Below are 26,229 nucleotides of genomic sequence, written 5' to 3'. Positions count from 1 at the left end.
ACTTCCCCATTCCCTCCCACCCAACCCTGGTAACCATTAATCATCTTTGGTTGCTATATATTTGCTTAGTTCACATAAGATCCTACAGTATTTGTCCTTTTGTGACGGACTTTGCTCAGCATGTTTTCAAGGTTCATCCATGTTTGTGCCATGCATCAAGAGTTAATTCTCTTAATACAGTTGCTTACTACTTGTTTGTACATCCTACCTTTTGTCTGTCCATTCATCTGTTGACAGACGTTTCTGTTGTTTTCACCTTTTGACTTCTGTGAGTAGTCCTGCAGTGGACATTGGTGTATAGGTAAAACTTCTGACCTTTGATGGGGGTTCCAATACTTGCCAGAAGACACCACTTATGTTCCTTGCTTCACTTCTAGCTGGTCTAGCTCACGCTGTACTCCAAATAGATTGAACTTCCTTCAATTCTTTGAAGTCTTCATGTGTGCAGGTCACTTTCTCTCCACTTGAAACTTTCAATTGATAAGACTTTCGGTGTCACCTCCAAGTTGAAATCACTAGTGTAGCAGTAGCATTTAAACCAATAACGTAGTAGTAGTGTCAGAACTTGTCTAACTGCTGACTCAGGTCAGCACAAAGCTGATCCCTGTGAGGCTGAGGTCAGACACACCTCCACACTCCCACCTTTTGATCAGTTCTGACACCAGCTGTTCTTCCCGACTTCTCTGTTGGGTTTCATAATTCACTGCAATGGGCACGTAGAACTCAGACCATACTTACAGTTAAGTAGTCAAGTCGTTTTCTAAGGAACTGGGTAAAACTCAGAATCAGGGTCAGGAAGCATATAGGCAAAGTCTGGCAGGCTTCCCCAGAGTGTAGGACAGCTCTCTCAACTCCTCTGGGCCGTGTAAGCAAGCAGGTGCTCCTCTCCGCATGCAGCCCTCTTGGCCCCTTCAGGACAAGCCTCTTCTCAGGCCCCTGTGGGCAGGTCTCCACCAAGTCCCTTCAGAAAAGGCCTCCTTTTGGTCCCTTGAGGACAGCTTCTCTGCCTTCAGCCTCCCACCATGGGCTTCTCCATGGTGGTGGACCCAGCTGTTGCCAGTGGACAGTCTTGTTTATCTCTCTTTGCTGCATTTCGAGCAGGTTTCTGCATCACACTGACTGCCACAGGGTCCCATAGAAGGCTCTGGCTGCAGCTCTACTGCAGGCGCCACGGAAGGGCCTCTTCCACGCTTGTCACTGCCTTCAGTGACCCTTGACCTATGATACATCTGTTTTAGGAGGTGCCATGCCTCCTATCTCTTCTTCTTGCCTCTTTTCTCCTTTCTTGCCTCTTCCTTCCTTCTCTATCTGCAAACCCCAGTAGGGTTGGCTACATAGGTAAACAAACTCTTGGTCAAATTGAAGGTCGAGCCCTCACACCAGGTCATGAACTGACCAATCCCCTCTCAGTAGGCCAGTCACTTCATTTACATACATATATTGGCCAATCCCTGCAAAGTACGTAAAATAGACCAATCACAGGGCAGGCTGCAGTCCAGGCCCAGACAAAAAGTATCAAATTACAAGTTTACAGCTTAACCAGGAAGCTTCACTCAACATGGACAGAAGAATTAACCTCTCTGGGGTAGAAAACTAAGGCAAAGGGAACTCCTCAGGCCTTCAGGGAAAAATCGCAAGCCGTTTTCCCAAAGAACCAAGGTAAAAAGGAACTCAAGAAAGGTCCAGAACTTCATCAGAGAGTAAATTTCTACTGAAGAACTCTCAGACACTGAAACTTCTCCATGTCATAGTACCACTGTTGTCTGGTGTTCTCTAATGAATACCATGAATACAATTTAAGAAAGTTGTCTTTGAAGTGGTATTTACACCATGTTCATTCAACACTTGGCAATCCTGTAAACAGTCAAGCTTGATTTTCTTGTTATATTGAATCCCAGTGGCCTGGAAAGATTGTGTGTCATAAAGTATGGGCTTCCTATTCTTGGTAATCGAGTCAGCCCCAATGCCCGGTAGCCTTAGGTATAACAGAATGCAAGCTTGCTCAGTCCCATGCCAATTTCATCATCACTGGAATGTCTCTGTCCATGGTTGCAGCACTGAAGATTTCGTTTCCTTTGGCCTTCTATTTTGCTAATCCTAACTGTTCTGGTGGTGTGCCATCGAGTAGACGCTAAGTCCTAGTGACCCTAAGTGGCCCATCCGGGGGTTCCTAGGCTGTCATCGGGGAGCAGCTCACCACGCCTTTTCGCCCATGGACCACTGACACAACTTACAAATTAAAAATAAAAGAAAAAGTGACTAAATGATAGGGTTTCTGGAGTGTACTAACAGTCCTGAGACAACACGTGGTAAAACTGTATCTCTTCCCCAAAAACATAAGTTAGAGGCACCAGTGTCACTGCCAAGGAACACAAAGGGGTGCGATGTTGGGGAAGTCTTAGGACAGCAGTCCATAGTGCCCTAGGCTTCCTGACATGCTACAATGGCTTGGGTTCACAATGCTGTTCAGGACAATGTGGAGGAGGGAAGAGGAAACAAACAACCATGCTCACTAGGACAGGATATTCGTGCTTGTAAACAAAACCACAGAGCAGTGATTTTCCCCATGCTCAGGTTTCTGCATGCACAGTGGCGAGGATGCTACAGAGGAGACAGAGGTAGGATCCAGCAGAGGAAACAGCGGAAGCCAGTGCACTTGTCTCCTTCCCACTTCAGTCACCCAGAGGTTCTGGGACAAAGCTTAATGGTCTGGAAGATACTCAGGAAGCAGGTGGTGCCGAGAGAAACTCCCCTGCCCACTCTATGAAAATAAAAGACATGTTTACATCCAGCATCTTTCATGAAATATTGTATGCAAAAACTTGTCATTTTCCAAGGGATTGCTTTGGAGGCAAGAACCTAGTTGTTATGACAGTTGAGAATCAAGTCTGTGCGTCATCCTGTAAGACAAGAGGAAAGAAGAATTTCTATAACTGAGGAGGATAACATTACGGTTCGCAGGAACCAATCAATGAGTGATGGTGTATCTTCCCAATGCGGCACTGCACAGCTCTAACAAGTGAAGGTTTCTACTGAAACACTTCTAGAATAATATATGCAACTTGCTTTATTTTCCTGTAAAAAATGGGGTAAAAGTCAGATATCTGTACGCTGTTCTATATGTACGTGGCTATTTTAAATGGCAGAATATATTTAAAAATCAGTTACTGTGATCAACAGAGGCAGCAGGAAGGAGAAATTATAAAGACACTGTTCTCCAGAGACCTGCTTTGTGGCTTTTTTCAAACGTTACAAACATTTATAACATAAATATGGAAACAGATTTTAAAACATAATTCATGAATATATGAAGGAAAAAAATAAACCTAACTGTGTGCCAAGTTCAGAAGGAACCAAAATGAATTATTGCTTCCATTACATTTTAAGGACAAGAATTTGGGTATACGTATTAATAAGTGAGCAAAATAAAAGCTGAGAATCGACTCGATGGCAGATGACAACTTCAGCAGTAATGCTGTAAAAAAAGAAAAAAAAAGGTATTTTAATTATGAAACTGTATTGATATACATAAGAAAAGGGTGGTTTAGTGGTGGAAGTCGCCCTTCCATGTAGGAAGACTGACTTTGACTCCTGGCCAGTATAAGCTTTCATGTTGCTACGATGCTGAATTTACAGACTCAGACAGACTAGGAAAATCATCCAGTGAAAACCTATGGATCACAAGTCTGTTGTACAATGAGTTGGGGGCCAATTTGATGGCAGGGAACAACAATAATATATTAAATACCGATAATATCTCTAAATTATAGTCTCTACATACCATTAAAAAGACAGGAAAGAAAGAAAAAAACCTAAATGGATGTCAGACGAGGCTCTGAAATTTCTTCTCCAGCATAGACTTGCTAAAGCGAATGGAAGAAATGAGGACGTCAAAGAGCTGAACAGAAAATGTCAAAGGGCAACTAGAGATCACAAAGTCCAACGTTACAATGAAATGTGCCAAGACCTGATGTTAGAAAAGAAAAAGCGAAGAACAAGCTTAAGCTGAAAGAACTGAAGACAAAATTCAAACCTCGACTTGGAATAATGAAGGATTCTGTGAGCAAAATATTGAAGGATGCAGAAAGCATCCAAAGATGCAAGGTATACAGAGTCACTGTGCCACAAAGAAATGGTTGATGTTGAAGCGTTTCACGAGGTAGCGGATGACCAAGAATCGATGTGAAGGAAGAAGTCCAAGCTGCAGCGAAAGCATGAGTGAGAAACAAGCCTCCAGGAATTGATGGAATACTAATTGGAAATCATCTAATAATTTTAACATCACATGCAAATAAAATTTCTCTTAAGATACTTCAAAAACAGCTACATCACATGGAAAGAGAGTTTCCAGAAATTCAAGCTGGATTCAGAAGAGGAAACAGAATGAGGGATAGCCTTGTTGATATCAGATGGATCTTGGTTAAAAGCAGAGAATTCCAGAAAGATGTTTACCTGTGCTTTATTGACTATGCAAAGGCTTTTAACTGTGTGGATCATGACAAGCTCTGGACAACATTATGAAGAATGGGTCTTCCAGAACATTTCACTGTGCTCATGATCAAAGGGGCATTCATTCTAACAGAACAAGGGGTTACTCAGAGGCTTAACATCAGCAAGTGTGCGCCATGGTTGTAATCTTTGACCATGTTTACTCAATCTCTATGTTGAGCAAATAATCTGGTAAACTGGATTACATGACGGAAGAACATGGCATTAGAATTGGAGGAAGACTCATTAATAACCTACCATATGCAGATAATACAATATATTGCAGTGGGCAAGTCTGCTGCACAAGAGCTCTTTAAAATGTTCAAGAGCAAAGATATCCATGTGAGGACTGAAATGTGCTTGACCCAAGTCATGGTATTTTCAATAGTCTCATATGTATCTGAAAGTTGGACAGTGAATAAGGAAGACCATAGAAGAATTGGTGCATTTGAGTTGGGGTGTTGGCAAAGAATATTGAACGTGGGGGAAGAAGTACAGCCAGACAGCTCCTTAGAGATCAGGATGGAGAGACTTCATCTCTCATACTTGGGACATGTTATTAGGAGGGACCAGTCCCTGGAAAAAGCACATCATGCTTGGTAAAGTGGAGGCTCAGCGGAAACCAAGAAGAAACCCAACAAGATGGACAGGGACAGCGGCAGCAGCAGTGGGCTCAAGTATAGTAACAATTGTGAGGATGACGACAGTGTTTCATTATATCGTGTACACGGCTGCTAGGAGTCAGAGCCAACTGGATGACACCTTACAACACAGGAGGTCAGCCAAAAAGGTTCTCAGCGTGGTGAATCGATACAGCGGCTACAACAATGTGCTTCAATATATCCATTGTTGTGAGGATACCACAGGACCGGGCAATGTGTTGTTTGTTCTGTTAGACTGAGTTCCAAGTTGACAGCACCTAACACCCACACTACATATATGCGCCAGAAATGCGACTTGATAAAGAGTATTTAAAGCGGGGAAGCCAACAATCACCACCAAGTGGCCCTTGCTTGTTGTACTGACCATCTAGGCTTAGGTGGATGAAGATGGTGTTGCCAATATACACTCCCTGTGACTGTTCCTTTACAAAGGACAGAACACTGAGGAAATGCACGTCAGTATGAAGTTCAAGGGAATCAGGATCAAAGAATTTTCCATGAACTTTTTGAAGCCACTACTTCTGGAGTCCTGGTGTGACGCTGTGGGTTAATGCGCCAGACTGCGAAGCCGTTTGAACTGGTGGTTCAAGCTCACCAGTGTCTTCTTGGAAACCCTATACAGAGTCGCTATGGGTTGGAACCGAGTCGTCGGCACTTACAACTACACCTGGTGTGGCACTGTAGGATAAGCAGTAGATTGTTAATCACAAGGTTGGTGGTTCAAACTCATCAGCTGCCCCTCAGAAACCCTATACAGGGTTGCTAAGAGTTAGAACCGATTTGACAACACTACAGACAACAACAGTATTTAGCCAAGACCTCCCTCACATCACTGAAGAAGGAGGTATGTGAGAACATATGTCTTTGTTTCATACACACGCACTGGTCTTGTAAACCAGGGTCTCTGGGGCCTGAGAGTCTTTACTCTCAGGGAGTCCTGGTGTGGCGCTGTGGGTTAATGCGCTGGACTGCAAGGTCGGTGGTTCAAGCTCACCAGCTGCTCCTTGGAAACCCAATACAGGGTAGCTATGGGTCAGAACCAACTCGATGGCACTTAACAACAAGAACAACTTAATGACAGGAAAACAGTAGTCAACATCTACAAAACAGAGCATGAAAATATACAAAGAAATACTTTATCAAAGAAGGTAGCAAGAAACACACAAAAAAGCCCAAGATCAGCAATCCTTAGAGCAATCCAGTGAGAAGCCCGGTAAATGCCAGTGCCCATCTACTGCTGCTGCCAACAGATAGGCACAACAGGACCATCATGAACCAAGACCATGGGTTTTCATGGCCTGGATGAAGATCAAGTCTTTCTGGCAAGTCTGCAAGCACCACGGAAATCTGTTCAGGAATCAGGGGTCTCCAGTGTGGTAGCTGAGAATCCCACCACAGGGTCACCACTGTCCTCACATACATACTGTCATTGTTGTTAAGTGCCTTTGAGTCAGTTCTGACTCGTAGCACCCCTGGATAGGGTTTCCAATGAGCAGCTGGTGTGTTTGAACCTCTGACCTTGCGGTTCAAACCGACTTTTCGGTCCAGTGTATTATCCTGCCATGGCACACGAGGGCTCCCGCACACCCACATTAAAACAAGTAAAAATAAAAACTGACCAGACCAATTATTAGCAAGACTGGAGGAACAGGAAAGCTCATATACAGTGGAAATGCAAAATAATACAATGATTTCAGAATACGACTGGGAAGCTTCTTAGTAAGTTAAACATTCTCCTGTTCTGAGGTATTAAAAACTATATCCATTAGTTGGGATTGAATCGTGTCCCCATATAAATAAATTAAGTCCTAACCCCTGGCATCAATGAATGTGATTTTACTTGGAAATAGAACCTTTACAGAGATAATCAAGTGGAGGTCCTACTAGACTAGGGTGGGTACTAATACAGTGACTGGTATCCTTATAAGAAGGAAATTTGAAGAGACAGAGAGAAATGCCCACATGAAGACCGCAGTGGAAATCTGAGGGGCGCACCAGCAAGTTAAGGTATAGAAAGGCATGTAAAGGCCAGCTGGAAACTAGACGCCGCTAAGCAGGGCAGAGGCTCTTTCCACGAGCCTTCAGATGCAACATGGCCCCATCAAGATCTTAATTGGGGTCTCTAAAGTTCAAAACAGTACACTGATGCCACAAAGGCTAAACATTCAGCTGTTAACTGAAAGGTCCGCGGTCGGAATCCACCTCCGGCTCTGGGGAGAAGAATCTAGTGGTCTGCTCCTATAAACATTGTTGTGTTGTTGGTACAGGCCGTTGCGTCAGATCTGACTCACAGCAACCCTGTTTAGTGGTTCCGAGCCTGTAAATCTTTTTGGGAGCAGAAAGCGTCATCGTGCTCCTGTGGAGTGGATGGTGGGCTCAAACCAGGCCAGTGCTTAACATATGGAACCACCACAGCCTAGGAAACTCTATGAAGCAATTCCACTGTCTTACAGGATTTCCGGAGTCCTGGGGTGGCGCTGTGGGTTAATGTAGCAGTCTGCAAAGTCATTTGTACTGTAAGGTTGGTGGTTCAAGCTCACCAGCTGCTCCTCGGAAACCCTATACAGGGTCACTATGGGTCGGGACCAACTTCACAACAACAACAACAGGATTTCTGAGTTGGAATTGACTCTACAGCACACGACAGGATCAGTCACATGGCTAGAAGAATAAAGTTCTATTGTCTAGTCACCCAGTTTATAGAACTTTGTTACCGAGCACTAGGAAATGAATACATCTATAAAATGTAGTTTTCACACATAAGAAACATACACCTATGTTTAGTTTGCAACAATCAAAAACTTGAAGCAGAAATAACCCGTTAATGGAAAAACAAAACAGTGTGACACCCACCACTGGTCAACTGCCTTACTGTGGTGGCTTTTCATGTTGTTGTGATACTGGTCCTTCAACTACCAGCAGGGTCATCCATGATGAATAGGTTTTAGCAGAGCTTCCTTCTAGACTAACACAGACTAGGAAGGAGGAGCTGGGAATCTACTTCTGAAAGATGAGCTCCTCAGGTTGGAGGACACTGAAACTATAACTGGAGAAGAGCTGCCCCTCAAAGTAGTGTTGGCCTTAACGACATGTATGGTAGATGGAGTGAAGCTCTCAGACCTTCATTTGCTGATGTGGCATGACTTAAAATACCCATTAATAACCGGCGCACAGAGTGTATGAAGTCTGAATCTAAGAAAACTGGAAGTCATCAAAAACTAAATGAAACGCATAAAGACCGATATCCTAGGCATTAGTGAGGATGTGGAGTGGAAGTGAACACTTTCAATCGGACAAATGACCTCACACCAGGAATGACATATCGAAGAATGACATCACATTCATCTTTACAAAGAACATTTCAAAATCTACCCTCAAGTACAATATGTTAAGGCCAGGATGATATCTATACTCTTACAAGGAAGACCAATTAATAAGACTATTACTCAAATTTTTATACTATCTATTAATGCCAATGATGAAGACATAGCATTTTGCCAGCTTCTTCAGTCTGAAATTGATCAAACATGCAATCAAAATGCATTAACAGTTACCGGTGATGAGGATGTAAAAGTGGAAAACAAAGAGGAAGGACAGGGAGCAGGTCTTTGTGATGGAAACCTGTCTTGGCGATGGTATGACAGAACTCTGTAAGACCAACAACTTAATGCAAATACTTTTTCCAACAACATAAATGGTCACTCTGCATATGGCTATCCATCTCGCTGGGTAGCTCACTGCTTGGAATGTACGGAAATAAAATAGACTATATTTGTGGAAACAGACAACGGAGAAGCTCAAGATCATCAGTCAAAACAAAGTTGGGGCCAACTGCTGAACAGACCATCAATTGTCCATGTGCAAGTTCAAGACGCTAAAGAAAATTACTAGAAATCCATGGACATCAAAGTATGACCTTGAGTTTATCCCAAGAGACCATTTTAAGAACAGATTTGATTTCAGTGGGATAACATCAGGACTATGCTGACGTAATCTACTTGGTAGAGACCCTCAAGAAACAAGAGTTGTGACACTAGGACCTATGCACACCGTGTTCACTGCAGTACTAGTCACAGTAGAAAAAGGAAGGAGACCATCAAGAGAAGACTGATTCAACAAACTTAGGTTCATACACACTATGGAATATTATGCAATGTTGATTAACGAAAAAATCTGAAAAACACATCCCAAGATGGATGAACCTGGAAGACATTATGCTGAACGAAATTATATTCAGTCACAAAAGAACAACTATTGTATGAGACCACTGTTATAAAAAGTTCAGAAAAGATTTTCTTGCTAAATGAGACATTCTACGATGGTTACAGGGTGGGTGGGTATTGAGGGAGAGAAAAAACTAAAGCAAAGAGAAGTAAATATTGTTAACTGATGGTATACATGGAGTGGGTTTCAACCATTGTAATGACTCAGTGTATAATTTGTTAGATATGAGACTAATGATGTGCTCTGTAAACCTCCACTCACTTCACAATAAAGTTGGGGAAAGAAATCGTGAAGAGAGTAAACAGTCACACAAAGACTACAATGGATGTCAGAAGACTCTAAAACTTGCTCTTGAACGTAAAGTAGGTGAAGAGAATAGAAGAAATAATGAAGAACTAAACATTTCAAAGAACAGCTCAAGGAGAAAAATACAGTACTATAATGAAATGGGCAAAGATCTGGAATTTGAAAGACAAAAGGAAAGAAGACCCTCAGCATTTCTCAGTATGAAAGAACTGAAGAAAAAGTTGGAGCCCTGAGTTGTAACACTGAAGGAGTCTGTGGACAAGATACTGAACACAGGAGGTAACAGAAGATGGAAGGAATACACATATTCACATAAAATAAGAACACCTTATTGTTAAGTGCCATTGAGTCGGTTCTGACTCATAGTGACCCCGCATAGGGTTTCCAAGGAGTGAATGGTGGGTTTCAATCAGTAACCTTGCAGTTAGCAGTCCAGTGCTTATCCTGCCAGGACTCCATCTTAGGAGGTAACATGATCAGAGATTCACGGTAGTGAAGGAAGAAGTCCCGTCGGTATTGAAGGCATTGGTGAAAAGCAAGGATCCTGGAACTGATGGACTATCAGGTAAGATGTTTCAATAAATGGATGCACAGAAGTCCACAGACGAAGAGGCAGTTTAAGTTATTCTAACAGAACAAGGGGACACCGAATGGCTCAAAATCAGGAAAGGTGTGCATCAGGGTTGTATCCTTCCAGCACACTTATTTAATCCGTATGCTGTGCAAATATTCCGACAAGCTGGACTGTGTGAAGGAGGAGGCTCATTAACAGCCTGCAATATACAGATGACACAACCTTGCTGGCCAAAATCAGAAAGTTGAAGAGCTTTACTGATGAAATCACACTACAGCCTTCGGTACTGATTAGATCTCAATGTAAAGAAAACAAAAATCCTCAAACCCAATAATCATCATCATGACAAATGAAAAAAGACTGAAGTCATGAAAGATTTCATTTCACTTGAATCCATAATCAATGCCCACGGAAGCAGCTGCAAAACCAGACCCGGCATATGGCAGTGAGGGTGGTGGTTCTGTGCAACAGAGTCGGTTCTGACTCACAGCCACCTTCTGTCGGGTTTCTGAGGATATAAATCTGTGCAGCAGAGAGTCTCATCTTTCTTCCAGGGAGTGGCTGTTTAGATTTGAACCGCTGACCTTGCAGTTAGTTAGCCGCCCAACTTGTAACCATGACATACAGCACTGAAAAAATCTGCTGCAAAAGACATCTTTAAAGAATGATGAAGACAGGTGAAGACACAGGGAGGAATGCAAGGACTAAAAGGAACAGCGGTTGTTGTTGTTGTTGTCAAGTGCATTTTTTATATACAAAACCTTGCAAAAGCAGTTTCTATGGGTAGATACCTGGACAGATGCATGGGCTGAACATATATGCAAAGGAGAGTTAGAATATAGCCACGAATACCTAAGGGCTGACAGAGGATACTTGTTGCAAAGACATCTATGAATGTGCTAGAACATATAGGAGGGGAAATGAACACTTCTTAGACATTACCAATGACCTTAAGGCAACATGTTGCTCAGCCTGAGGGCTCAATACCATAGTCTCAGAGGACACCATGGTCAACTGGCACAACATGGTTTCCAAAGACACTAGTCTGTATCCTACTTCAGTGAGTAGTGACTGTAGTCATAAAAGCTCATGAGCAAGCACCTAAGGTGCAGCTATTGATCCCTCCATGTGCACAGGAAAGAAGCGTAATGGAAACTGCAGATGCCTGCAATCAATGAGTCCAGGGAACTAATGGGGTACATGGACATCAGTTTCCACAAACCTGAGACAAGAAGAACTAGAGAGAGCCCAACAACCACTACCTAAGGTGCAGCCATTGATCCCTCCATGTGCAGAGGAAAGAAGCGTAATGAAAACTGCAGATGCCTGCAATCAATGAGTCCAGGGAACTAATGGGGCACATGGACATCAGTTTCCACAAACCTGAGACAAGAAGAACTAGACAGAGCCCAACAACCACTACCAACTGCTCTGAAAGGGAGTGGGGAAAAATTTTGGACCAAATTTCAAATTATTAAAAAAAAAAAAGGGACTAGTCTTATTAGTCAGAAAGAGACTGGCAGGGGCTGAGACCATGGCCCAATATCACTTTTTAGTTCTGGAACCAAACTCACCTTAGTGGCCTAATTTTCCGGCAAGCAGTAGGTAGATATAGAGGGGAGGGGGACACCACCACCCGTAAGGTATGTCCACTATAGAACGATCAGCCATTCAAGAAGAAAAGTGCAATATTTCACTAAGAATACAGTCCTGGTGTGGGGCCTGTAGGATAAGCATTGGACAGCAATATTGGTTTGAACTGCAAGTTCCCAGTTCAAACTCACTGCTCACTCCTCAGAAACCCTATCCAGGTGGGCTATGAGTTGGAAACAACTTGACAAAGTTCAAAAGTGTTGGGAAGGCAGGTGGGATACAAATAGGAACCAATGAGAGGAAGTGGGATGGCTGCTGTTCCAGGGAGACGCTTGTAATCACTGAAATGAAACAAAGTGTATGATGTGTTGAATGCAAAACTGATGATCTGCTCTGTAAACTTTACCTCAATTCACAATAAAACGCTTTAGAAAAACAAACGAAAGAAAGAAAGGAAAGAAGTGTAATTGAATGGGAGCTAACTGATCTTCAAGCTCACCAGCTGTTCCTTGGAAACCCTATACAGGGTCGCTATGGGTCGGAATCGACTCGACGGCACTTCACAACAACAACAGCTCTTCCACATCATATTCCTAGCATTTAGAACATGCCTAATACAAGGTAAATGTTGATATTTATTGAATTAATCAATGAATAAATGAGAATGTAACAGGAAAAAAAAAGACATCTTTAAATACTTTCAAAATGTCACTCTGAGTTCTAAGTCAGGGTACTTCAATCCCCTCACAGGCCTGTGAAAGGGGGACAATGAAGGCGGAAGACTGAAGAATGGATGCATATGAATTACGGTGTCGGCACAGAATAATGAACATACCATGGGCAGTCAGAAGAAGGAGAACTCAGTCTTGGAAGAAGTAAAGCCAGAATGCTCCTTACAAGTGAGGATGACAAGACTTTCTCATGTATTTTGGACATATCATCAGGAGGGACCAGACCCTAGAAAAGGACGTCAAGCTTGGTAGAGGATCAGCAATACAGAGGAGACCCTCACCAAGATGGATAAAACAGTGGGTTCAAGGATGAGCTCAGTATAAGGATTGTGAAGAGGGTGCAGAGTGAGCAATGTTTTTGTTCTTTTGTCCAGAGTCACTGTGAGCTGGAACAATCTCGATGGCACCTAAGAGCAACATACATTGTCTACAGACAGAATACTACTTAGGAATAAAAATGAACCATTCATATTAGCAAGTGAACTTCAAACTTATGCAGTATAAAGACACCCAGATGGAGGGAAAGAGAACACTTAGTGAAGGTACCCCTAACAGTTTAGACAATACTCACGATTTTATTATGAAAGAATGCGAATCATGTTTGCCTGGGTGAAGGGAAGAGAAGGGCAGGTAGAGATTTTTAAAAGGTAGAAGATAAATATGGGGGTGATGGATATTTTCATGGTCATATTGTTAGTTTCATAGGCATACATTTATGTCAAAACTTACCAAACTGCATCCTTTAAATATTTATAGCTTACTGCATGTAATTATGTTATTGTGAAACTTTTTTGAAAAAAGCTTTCAAAATAAGTATCTTGCCCACAATCTTGAGAAAACTCAGAAGTTTGGCAGTGACCCACTGTATCAGGAGAGGGGCAGCTATACCACAGTACCAGGAGCTCTGGCTGAGACTGTTTCCATGTAAGATGACAGGCATGCTGGCTGGCTCACAGAACCGCACCCGACTGCAGGATGCGATTTCTTTCCATTCCTGTTTTCCTGCCTGCAGAGTAATGGGCGTCAACAACATCAAAGAGGGCACAGGAACCCACAAAACCTTTGTTTGCTGTGACAGTGTGTGTCAGCCACAGAACACACAGAGCTGGAGGTCTGGAGAACGTCTGCCCGTGGGGAACCTGCTCGGCCAGACACTGGGACATTTGTGGATGAAGATTGGAGGCATGTTGTCTGAAGTTTGCTGCAGTCTCCATCGCTCCCTAGTCTCACACCTAGAGTTTTTATACTAAGGATGATGGTTCCCACTTGGCTCCCGAAGTCTCACCACCAGAAACATCTACCTCCTGAATTCTAGACTTCAAGGTACACAACTCAATTATAAAACTTAGGGAAATGCTTCCCTTCAACAGGAGAACAGCTATCCCCTGGGGACAAAGGAACAAATTCATGCTGCTCCCAGAAACAATGGAGTTCTCATAACTCTTCCATCTTCAAGGTGACCTCAGGTCTCTCTCTTACACATACACAAAATCAGGTAATCCAGGTCACAAATTAGGACTAAAACTCCCTACACTGTTTTCGAGGCGATCATGGTCAGCCATGCACATTGTCACACCTGCAGGGAGAGCCACTCTGCTATCACGGAAACGCCGCTGAGGAACACAAAGTTGTGGGACCCAGAAAAGACGCTCGTCCGTAGCAGCTCAAAGCTAACATCTGTTTTCTTCGGAATCCAGGCAGTGAAAGGAAGCTGCAGGGTTGCTGTTGTTGTTGTTAGTTGTTGAGTAGGCTACACCTCATGCACCTTGTGTACAATGGAACGATTCGCTCGTGTGCCATCCACATGATCAGTAATGAATTGGACCATTATGATCCATCAGGTTTTCAGATGCAATTCACCAGGCCTTTCTTCCTACTCTTAGTCTGGGAACTTAGCTGCAATCTGTCCAGCATTATAACAACACACAACACTACAGTACAAGCTGATAGAAGGCTGGTGGCTGTGTATGTGGCACGCTGGTCAGGATCAAACTTGGGGAAGTGTACCAGTTGGCCTCTAATGCCTCACCCACTGAGGAAGAGAGATAGATGAAATAATATGGCCTTTACTGTCGCACAAACCAGAGGAATATGAGGCAGGTTATTAATCACTGGTGACTTATAGGCTGAAAAAAAAAAAAAAAAATCTGTGAGTATCATACCCGGTCAACAATATCTTGAATACTGGTATGCCAGCTGCTAGCAGAACCCAAACCATGTCCTCTTGGCCAAAACTGTATCCAGTCTGTGTTGTACACAGTATCAGAGGAGGAGGAAAGCCCCCTAGGGGCCAAGCCGATTCATGATTATATCCTTGGCATTGTGTGGTCACTGAATCACCCAGTGTGGGTGTGGACTTGCAAGATGGTAGAGAGATGGCTTCAACAGGAGAACTCTGGGAGGGGCCCTGGGAAGTCTACAACGTGCAATGCAGCTTACAAAAGCTTTGCACGAGCCTCTCCCCACTCTGGGTATCCCAGTGGATGAGGCTCAGCTTCAGGCTGCTGGCTCCTTTCTATGTAAGGTCTCTCCAAGGCCATTACTCTGAACGGAGAGCTAATGGAGGCCCCTCAACTTGAGGCCCTTCTTGTGTGGGATGATGCTAGACCTTGGACTCCAAAGCTTTCACACTTACTGCTATCAGGTCTTTTATTTCTCCTTTTGCCGTGAAAATGTCAGTATTGAACGAGGCTGGAACTTCGGCTAAAGGATTTCCCATATTCACCACACTCATATGGCCTGGTTCCCGTGAACTCTCTGGCGTTGAACACAGACTGAGTTTTGGCTAAAGGACTTCCCCCGTTCACTGGATTCATGAGACCTTTTCCTAGGGTATAGGTACCAGTATTCACTGAGGACGAAGCTAGAGGATTGATCACATTCACCCTTGTATACTTGGTCCTGTGAATCTTCTCGTGCTGTGAAAGGATGGAAATGTGACTAAAGGATTTCCCACATTCACCACATATATACAGGTTTACTCCAGTGTGACTTCGCCAATGTTTATTAAGTCCGGAGTTGTGGCTAAAGCATTTCCCACATTCACCACACTCGTAAGGCCTCTCTCCGGTGTGGACTGTCTGGTGTTGGCGGAGGGCGGAACTCTGTCGAAAGCATTTCCCACATTTGCTGCATGCATAAGGCTTTTCCCCAGTGTGGACTCTGCGGTGCTGAATGAGGCCAGAGCTTTGGCTAAAGGGTTTGCCACACTCGTCACACACATAAGGTTTTACTCCTATGTGACTCCTCTGGTGCTGAATGAGTCCAGATCTTTGGCGAAAGGATTTCTCACACTCACTGCACTTATAGGGTCTGTCTCCAGTGTGAGACCTCCGGTGCTGACTGAGGGTCGAGCTCCGGCTAAAGAACTTGCCACATTCGCTGCACTCATACGGCCTTTCCCCGGTGTGGACTCGGCGGTGTTGGATCAGAGTGGAGTTTTCACTAAAGGTTTTCCCGCATTCCACACATTCGTAAGGCTTGGCTCCTGTGTGGAGCCTCTGGTGCTGAATGAGGCTGCAACTTCGAATAAAGGACTTGCCACACTCACTGCACGCGTACGTTTTTCCGCCAGTGTGAATCCTCTGGTGTCTACTGAGGGAGGAGTGATGCGTGAAGGTCTTCCCACACTCACTGCATTCGTACGGCCTTTCGCCAGTGTGAATTCTCCGGTGTCGACTGACGGACGAGTGGTGAGTAAAGGTTTTCCCACACTCACCACACATATACAGCCTTTCTCCAAGGCGAATCTGCTGCTGCTGAGCACGTCGGTAATTGTAGCCGGTAGCCTTCCGCCATCTGCTATCCTGAGACAGACCCTGGTGGTGACCAAGTGTGTGCTCTCGGCTCAAAGCTTTCCCGCAGTCTCCACCCTTGTAACAACCTGCTCCACTGAGGAAGGCCTCCCCACACTGAGCGCTGTTGGGGGTCTTCTCAAAGCTGGAGATGGGCTGATAGTGGAGAAGGGATGATGGGATTGGGTAGTCCTTCCCAACCTCAGCCACAACGTCTCTGAAGACAGGGACACACATCTCCCAGTAGTGAGTCTTCTGGGTGGCTGGAACGATCTGTGGAGTCCTGGCTTGTGATAGTCCTTCTATAGAAACACTCTGCTCAAAAGACGCCTTCTCCTCCTCTACCTCATGCCAACGCCCTAAAAGCAGAGAAAGGCTGGTAAATGTATGTTTACATCGGTGGGAAGGAAAGCCTCATTACACGTGTGTGTCCATCATGGTAAGAACTGTGTCTGTGGGTGTTTTCCAAGGATGAGGGGCTGGAAGCACATCTGGGAAGTCTGTCACATACTGGACGAGGCTCAGCAGATGAAGGACAGACAAAGCAACAGACAACAGGAAGCGCAGGCAGGGACTCCACTTCATACTTTGTCATCTGTCTCAAGGAGGACCCTGCCTGCTGGTGACATGGGAATGCTGTGTAGACGGCTGGTTGTGTCCAGGGCTACTTAAGGGAACCATGGACACCTCATGACACATTATGCTTGGGCTGTTGCTAGGGAACACTGTGGAGGAAGCAATGGAGAGAAACAGGTGATGGGTTCAGGTCAGAAAGGTGGACCAGTGAGAGGCCAGAGTCACATTTGGAAATGACAAGGAGGACAGGGCAGGAGAGGTGGACATGAGGTGTGGGCAGCAAGGCAGTACAGGGCAGGAGAGGTAGACATGAGGTCTGGGCAGTACAGGGAAGGAGAGGTGGACATGAGGTCTGGTCAGTGGTGGACTTGAACACGGCCATGCTTTTGTGTCCTCTGCCAGAAATGGTCCAGCAAAGCCAGGCCTCGTTTGAGACCACCTTGACATGTTTGCCATGTAGGCAACTGAGACGCCTCCTGCAACACCCATTCCACACCTGCATAGGCCACGTGGGACAGGGCCCAGGGGAAAGCCAGGACAGGTGAGTAGTCAGCACTGGTCTCGAAAAGGTCAGAACATAAGAGCAAAACTGATACTATAAACGAATGCCACGGAGGGTCTCATGAGAACAGCTCTGGAATCACATCAGTAGCATCCATGACGATGCACGAATCACTGTCCAGTCATGTGCTGTCCACAGGATCAGTAATGGAGCGATCATTACCATCCCTGGGTTTTCAGATGCAGTTCACCAGGTCTTTCTTCCTACTGTGATTTAGTTTGGAAACTTGGCTGCAACCAAGTTTCTCGGCACAGGCAGGCAAGAGGACAAGTTAACTAGAGGAAGGGGCAGAACCTAGGGAACAGAGGTGGTGTGGAGGTAAATGTGTCCCCCAGGCAGGGAGTAGACAGGCGGGGACTCATCCCTGCAGTGTTGGCGGGGCTGCCTCAGGGAGGTCACTCTCTGGGCTGTGCACACAAGTCAGCACCAGCACCAGCCGTGGCCTGGAGGCAGAAGGACCAGGCTGTCCCTGGAGAAAAGACAGAAGGCAAAGCCCAGCTCGAGACGCTGGCATTGGCTTCAGTGCCTTACCCAGAGATGCGATGACTGCGAAGTTCTCCAGCATCACATCGTTGTACAGGATCCTCTGCGCCTCGTCAAGGAGCCCCCACTCCTCCTGGGAGAAGTAAATGGCCACGTCCTCAAAGGTGATGCAGCCCTGCCAGGATGGACACAACAGTGCATCCCCCGGTTAGCCAAGCTCCTCATCAGCCCACATCCGACCCCTGCTCACACTCCTCCTCAGTGCCCACCTTGCTGCCAGTGGCTCCCCTCTCCCCTCATGGTCCCACTGACGGCTGTGTCAGCTGACAGCACCAAGAGGCGGGTGAGAAGACGGATGATGACGTCTAAGCCAGGGACCTGGCATTAGGGTCACGTAGCCACCCACTTCTAGGGCAGTTCCCTGACGTCCCCATGATCATGCGTACCGGACAGCAGCAAACACAGGCTTTTCCTTCACCCCGAGTCCCCACTACGAGGTCTTGGGCCCTAAGTCCACACTCGGCTCCACACGCAGCCTCACCACCTCCTCCCTGTTCCACCTCAAACACAGGCTTCCCACCACCACTGCATACATGACACCTGAGCATGCTTCTTCTATCCACACAAGACCCAGACCTACCCCCCGGCCCTCAGGGCTCGCCCCTGCCACAGACGGCCCCTCAGCTGCTATGAAAGCTCCTCACTTGGCACGGTTCCTGGCTCACAGCTCGGTGGACCAGAGCCATCTGTGGCCTCCTCTACTTGGGCTGTACTTGACGTTCCCTCATTATTCACAGCCTTCTTTCCACCTAAAGCACATTGACAGCTAGGTGCTAGACTCCTCTACCCGAGTCCTAGCGACTTTCCCCCGTGACCCTGAGCGAACCCACCAACCTGCCAAAGGTCACAGAAAAACCCTTGCAACTTCAGAGGGCGCTGGCTAGATTCCAGCTGCAAACTCACTGTCCTCTTGTCTCTATTACTCCTGTGTTTCTACATCCATCTCATGTCCACCCTCCCCTAAGAAGGGCTGGCCACTGTCTTAGGTGGTATGACAGAGACATCGTAAGGGATGGCTTTCAGGAACACATTTATTTTCTCACAGTTCAACAGGCTTGAAATCTGCATAAGGAATCCAGCTCCAGAGAAGAGTCTCTCTGTCTGCTCTAGGGGATAATCCTAGTCTGTTTCTCCAGTTCCAGCCTTCCTTTGTTTCTTGGAAATCTCCGTGTGGCAACTACGAGGGTCAGTTGAAAACAACTGCTATAAATTCGTAGAAAGATTTATTAAACAATCTATAAAACTGTGAAGCTACTGATCCCAACCTACCTCAATCTAGATGTGCACAGCTCTGAAGCTAAGCCTTCCCTGGAGAACTCTGTGCTCTTCAATGTACACCAAGTCAAAATGGCAGTGTGGCACCCTTGAGGGACGCGAATCACACTCCTTTTCAATGCTTTGAGTTTGGGGAACAAAGTCAGGCTACAGGGTTGATGCATGTGGTAAAGCTTCCCAATGAAGTTTTCATGGAACAATCCTTGCTAGCCCCCAGGAGTAAGCAGGTGCCTTGTTATGATGGGAAAGATTCCTAGCTGCAACTTCCTTGGCCTTCTCATAAAAGCAGTTTTCAAACTTCTTAAAGTTTCTTTATGAAAAGCCCCCAGAACCATCCTGTGTCCTTTAAGAAAATCTACCATGACTGGTGTTCAGGGCTGTTGAGGCATTCCGGACTCATGGCATCCCGGTAGAGGGTTTCTGAGAAACTGCTGGTGAGTCTGAACCACTGACCTTGTGTTTATTCTGCAGCACCACACCAGGACTCCTACCAAGATTACCCTTTTGGAATCCCCAAAAGACCCCATAACCTTCTGTGCAGACCTCTCTGCCTTGAAATGTACCTGGGCCAGCTGATCCCTTTGGAAGCCACTGTTTTTAGGAGTCCTGGTGTGGTGCTGTGGGTTAATGTGCTGGGCTGCAGAGTCGGTTTGAACTGCAAGGTCAGCAGTTCAAGCTCACCAGCCGCTCCTGGGAAACCCTACACAGGGTCATTATGAGTTGGAACCGACTTGATGGCATTTAACAACACCAAGGAGACTAAGACAGGATACTGAGAGAACCTGTCTGCAGTTGTCCACTAATCACAGAGACATGGCTAAACACATTTTATTTGAAATAAACCTGCGCAGGCATGAACTGGAATCTTAGTAGCAAAACTTTTGGACACAAGCTTGTATCTTGTCCTGATTGTGCTAGTGTGTCTATGTTGCTCCTTATAACTCAGCAGCGATTAGGCTTAGGATCCACCCCACACTGATGGAGTGTCATTACCATAATGATTCGGCTTAGGATCCACCCCACACTGATGGAGTGTCATTACCATAATGAAGAAAACCCTAGTCCAAACTGGGATTACATCCACAGGCACAAGAGTCCGAACTCTAACACCTTATTATTATTTAACTTTTTATTGTGAATTGGGTGATAGTTCACATGGGAGAACATCGGTTTTATACTCATTATTTCATTGCAATGATTACAATCTCCTCTGTTTATTATCATTCAACAGTATTTTCTTCTATTCCCTCTGGTTTTGTTTTGTTTTGTTTTGTTTTGGGGGAGGGATGTACACAAAAACACTCAGGAACATATAATCATTTAAACAACCAAAGGGCATATTCTTTAAGTCTGTCTCCTGGCTGCCAGCACTCAGTCTTTCTCTTTCCATGAATCTAGAGTCCTCAGCTGTTCCCCCTCTCCATGTCCTCATCTCTGCCTCCATCTCTGGTGTTGCCGCTTCTCTGGATAGGGTCCCGCATCTTGCTTATGCTCTTCTCCCTTGATGGTCCTTGATCCTTCTGTGCCTGGACTGTAAGATTAACTACTCCTCCTTTATGTTACAAAACTTCTATCTTTACAATTGAGACAGTTCTGATCACCAAGCCATGGGAGCTAGTTCAAATTGGTGCTATGTACAAGTTTGGGCATTCTTGTGCATCTCCCCTCACTTCATATCAGCTGGACGCTTCACTCTCAGCTCTAGCCCTCCGTGGCTATGTCCTTGTCCATGGGCTCAGGAGTCCCCAGGTCTCACCACATTTTGGACCAACCAGCCTTTCCTCTTCTCTCTCTCATCTCCAGGTCGATGGGGGTGTATGGAATGTGGTCAAACTCAGCCCATATCTTCATTGCTGCCCTCCCCCCACTTCCACTCACCAGTAGCCCAATGTCTAACACATTGTTCTTAGGAGGCACAATTCAATCCATGACAATCACCTGCAAGGGCATCCTCCTTCCATAGCAGTCTTCTCACCCTCCGTACTCTTTCTGTGTTTGTGATGCATACTAACCTCACCAGGAACCCTAGTCCTTGGTCCTCCCCTTTCCCCTTCCCATGCTATCAGCCTTACCACCATGACCAGGATTCCCACGACTAGAAGTCTACCCCGTCCACATACCGTCCACCAATATTTGTGGAAGTCTTCATCCTGAATTCCTCCCCAGAACTCCAAACCTGGGTGTCCAGCTGCCACTTAATGATTCGACTCATTTATTCTCTGAAACATCTGATTCTTGATATGGCAAAGCAAAATTCCTGAGATCCCTAATTTAAATTATTCCTACTACCAACTCCCTTTCTAAGTCAATGAACTTCCAATCCTTCCAGCTACTAAAATTGTGGCGCTTATTCCTGACTCCTAACACGTGTTTGTCACACTTCAAATCTGAAAATCCAGGCAGAGCTACTTAGAAGATAGACTGATACTTTCATTAGCCAAGTAAAGAGACAACCTAGAGATGAAGAGAAAAGTTTTAAGAACCGTATATGCCGATAAGGGTGTAATATCCAAGATACATTTTTTTAAAAAACTTCTACAATATCACAACAAAAACATAAACAACCCAATTTTTTAAATGAGCCAAAAGCCCTCCTACCACTCTCCACAGTTCTGATCCGGGACACAATAGATAGAGTGTGATTAAGATGGGAAGAGAATGTAACCGAACCTCAAATTCTTAAAAAAAGAAAAAGAAAAGCCAGACTTACTGGTCCAGTTGAGACTGGAAGACTCCCTGAGACTACGGCCACGAAATAACCTTTCATCTTTAACCCAGAAGTAGCCCCTGAGGTTATCATTTAGCTAGATAACAGACTGGCTGCTAGTGTGGCATTGTGGGATAATGTGCTGGATTGCAAGGTAGGTTTGAACCACAAGGATGACGGTTTAAATTCACCAGTAGCGCCTTGGAAACCCGATACAGGGTCGCTATGAGTCGGAGCCAACTCAACAGCACTTAACAACAACAACAGTGGTTCTTTAAAGAACCAACTATTTGAGACCAAATAGTCAACGATAACCTTCAAACAAAGACAAGGGCATAAATGGCCAAGGAAACGAAATTAATGGAAATGAAACCACTAGAACGGAAATGTTGAGAATTTTCCCAGATTGTAACCAATGTCGCTGAACACTTTTTACGAAAAATTGTTGAATGGAAACCTAAATTGCTGTGTGGACTTTCACTGAATACACAATAAAATATACAAAGTAAAAAACATAACAAAACAAAGCCAGGCAAAGGAATTGAGCAGATATTTCATTAGAGAGAATATTCAAATGAACAAGCATGTAAGATGCTCAGTATCTCACCACCCGTAAGGGAGATGCAAATCAATACCACACTGAGAAAACCAGCCTCATCCTCACCAGAATGGCCACGATAAAAATTTTAAAAAGCCAAAATAACAAGCAGTGATGCCTGAGATGGAGGCAGAGACGATGACGTGGAGAGATGGAGCAGCTGGGGACTCTGGACTCAGGGAGGGAGAGGAGCTGTGTGCTGACGACCGGGGGGCAGGCTTGCAGGGTCTACCCTTTGGTTGGTTGATGATGCATGGAGGGGATTGTAACCATGGCAATGAAACGATATATGATAGGATGAATGTAAAGCTAATATTCACCCATGTAAACTATCATATAATTCACAACAAACATTAAAAAAAAAAAAAAGTGTTAAAAAGCAAAGTTGTCACTTTGAAGACTCAGGTGTGCCTGACCCAAGCCATGGGGCGGGGGAAGTCAAACAAGGTTTGGAAGCTTCCTCCATTAATGGTGGAAATGTAAAATGGCACAGCCACTATAGAAAACATTTGGGCAGTTCCTCAAAAAGTTGAATACAGAATTACCATGAAACCCAGCAATCCTGATCCTACTGCTAGTCCCAAATGAGATCAAAGGAATTTGAACAAAAACCTGTGTCTTTTGTTCACCATGCTTTTCACAGTCAAAACAACCAAAATGTTCATCCACAAACGAAGGACAAACTGCAGTACAGACCGACAATGAAACACTTGCTGTTCTTGTTAAATGCTGTTGAGTTGGTTCCAACCCATAGCAACCCTGTATAGGGTTTCCAAGGAGCAGCTAGTGAGTTCGAACCGCAGACCTTGCAGTTCAAACCAACCTTACTCAGTCATAAAGAGAAATGTCATCCTGATGCACGCCAAACACGGAAGAATCTTGAAAACATTATGCTGAGAGAATTAAACCAGTCGTATTAAACATAGTGTATGATGTCACATTTGTGAAAAAAGCAAATATATAAGAATCAAAGATTAATAGTGTGGTATGGCACTGTAGGATCATCACTGGACTGTCAACCACAAGATCAGTGGTTCAAACCCACCAGCTGCTCCTCGGAAACCCTATACAGGGTAGCTCTGGGTCAGAACCGACTCGATGGCATTTAACAACAAGACTGGGGGGTGGTAGGGACAGAAAGGGCAGAGTTCATGCTTCGGGGCCATTGAGACTGTTACTGGCAGTGTAATGACTTGGAAAACCGGGTAGTGAGACTGGGCGCATGACTTGAAGAATGTAACCAATGTCACGGAATCATATATGTAGGTAGAAGTTGGTGAGAAGGCACCTGTCTTGTTATGTGTAACAACCTCACCACAAGACAAAAGAAAAACAGAGACCTAGAAATGCCACCATTCGCAGCATCCCAAGGGTCACGGCCACACTCATCCAGCCACCACCATCAGCTCCACTCTGGACTACAGCAGCTCCCTCCTGGCTCTGCCCTTCATCCCCCTCAAACACCAGAGCACCTCCCTCGTCTGCTTCCACCACCAACCCCATGATAACAGATGCCCAAGTGCTCGGGGAGACATTCCAGCCTGCCCCCTGCTCTCGGGTCCCCTGAGATGCAGACTTGTGGTTTCTATGTACTCCCAGTTCAGCCTCGCCTCCAAGTTGTGGCGTTGTGGGTTCAGGCGCTGGACTGCAAAGTTGTTTGAGCCGCAAGGTTGGCGGCGGTTCAAGCTCACCAGCTGCTCCTCGGAAACTCTATATAAGGATGGTTGTGGGTTGGCACTTCACAACAAAATGCCTGGGAAAGGTGCTCTGGTAGGGGAGTGGTTATGAGTCGGGCTGCTAACCTCAAGGTCAGCAGTTTGAGACTACCAGTTGTTCCGCAGGAGAAAGAAAATGCTCTCTGCTCCCATAAAGATTTAGCACCTCGAGAACCCTATATAGGGTTGCTATGAGTCGGAACCGACTCCACCGCACATGACCAACCAAGCAATCAATGCTTGGGAAAACACTGCAGCTCTAGTTCCAAGGATTTAAAGAAGAAGCACCTCATACAGTCCCTAACCTGAGTTCAGTACCCTAAGCTTGAGGTGTGTTCAGGGTACTCAGGGTGGGGGGGTCAGGGTCAGTGAAGCCCTGAGACACCCTCCACAAACCTGTGTGCAGCCTTGGGAAGCTGTAGGAAGATGGAGATCCTGTAGGCATGTGGGTAGGAGCCTGCCAGTCCCACAGCCAGCTGACCTTCACACCTGTGTTAGCTCTGGTCCTCAGTCCTACTCTTAAAACAGCTGTGTGACCTTAGAGCAAAACCCAACCTCCCTGGGTCTCACGGTCAGCCTCCCCTTGTAGTCTGTTCTTTTTCAGGTTTGTTGTTGAATTTTTTAACCATCACCCTCTTGTTCACAGCCCTCCATGGTTCCCACTGTCCTCAGAATGAACGCACAACTCTCCAGCCTGCCTTCCAGGTACTCCCTGCAGACGCCCGACAGGCCCCAGGTCCCCTGTTGCTCTGGCTCCGTACACCTGCAGCCGTCGCCCCGATGCTCCCTCTGTCGTGGGCTCTCCCACCCCCCATCACACGGGCTCTCAGGAAACGGTATCCCCGCCACCAGCGCCCCTTGTGCAAGGCATGGCCGGGGCTGCAAGGATCCGCGCAGGCGCCCTGTCCAGGGGCCTGAGGGTTGCGAACCGCGAGTCCGAACAGGAAGGCCTGGGAGATGCTCACTCACCTGACCCTGGTCCATCAGCTTGGCGGCCGCCATGGAGCCTTTGGGACGAAGTGGGGCTCCGAGCGGCGGGCGGTGGGCGGAGACCCCGGTGCGGAGATCCCCACTTAGTTACACCCCGAGGTGGGTCACCCTTGAAGGCGCCGCCGCCTAGGTTCAGACCCGCCTTTGTGAGGTCAGGACAACGCGTCCTCTCCAGACTCTCGGTTACGTCACCATGGTACCCACCCAGCTGGCCAGAAGGATCGCCACAAAAGGGACGCCTGAAGTCCCGCCCCAACGTCGTTTACACGCCCAGAAGTGCCCTTCTCTGGGCCCCGATTGGTTGAAGCCCCTGCCGCGGGTCGAACAGAAGTCTGGGTAATGTAGTTGTTGCATTCCCATAGGGCGCGGAGAAGGCAGACACCCCACCCCCTACTCGGACTCTCAGCAACAAAGGCCAAAACGGCTCCGAAGTGAGCCCTGGAAAATGGTGTCTCTAGTCTATCAGAACAGCGGAGAAACTTTGCTCCTTTTTAACGGCAGGAGGCCGATTTCTGAGGAGTGTTTTCTGCCATTGATAAGAGAAGTCTCCTTGAAGCTCATACTCCCAGAGACAAAAGTATTATTTCAGATACTCCTAAAGCTACAGATTCAATGCACGTTTCAGTCCACAGCTCCGGAATGCTTTCCCTCAGAGCTGGAGATTGATAAACGTTATTTGTTGCTTTTTCAACTTCATTTAGTCAGAATCCTTGGAGTCGGTTTTGTGAGATTTGTATACTGAGTTTAGGAGGATTGAGCGAGAGACTGGGGGCAGGGCCTTAAGGTGAGGGGGTGAGGCTAGAGGGCGCAGAAGGGGAGTTTGACACGACCCTGAAGCGCGTGGACAGGGAGCAATTCTGGCTTTTCTTCCCACAGAAAACGTGTCTAATC

The 26,229-nt window shown here is 45.9% G+C and overlaps 1 protein-coding gene across 1 annotated transcript in view; it reads right to left on the bottom strand.

The window, feature by feature from the left end:
- LOC102823074 (zinc finger protein 252-like) overlaps positions 1 to 25,350 on the bottom strand; it is a 45,986-nt gene extending 20,636 nt beyond the window's left edge. Inside the window, 4 exon segments of the mRNA XM_006877350.1 lie at positions 15,262 to 15,335; positions 15,474 to 16,731; positions 18,042 to 18,168; positions 25,318 to 25,350. Coding sequence (XP_006877412.1) covers positions 15,262 to 15,335; positions 15,474 to 16,731; positions 18,042 to 18,168; positions 25,318 to 25,350 — 1,492 coding nt within the window.
- Positions 25,351 to 26,229: the final 879 nt, after the last annotated feature.

Source organism: Chrysochloris asiatica, unplaced genomic scaffold (genome assembly GCF_000296735.1).
Source record: "Chrysochloris asiatica unplaced genomic scaffold, ChrAsi1.0 scaffold00485, whole genome shotgun sequence".
Classification (NCBI taxonomy): Eukaryota; Metazoa; Chordata; class Mammalia; order Afrosoricida; family Chrysochloridae; genus Chrysochloris; species Chrysochloris asiatica.
This window is presented reverse-complemented; position numbering and strand designations above follow the sequence as displayed.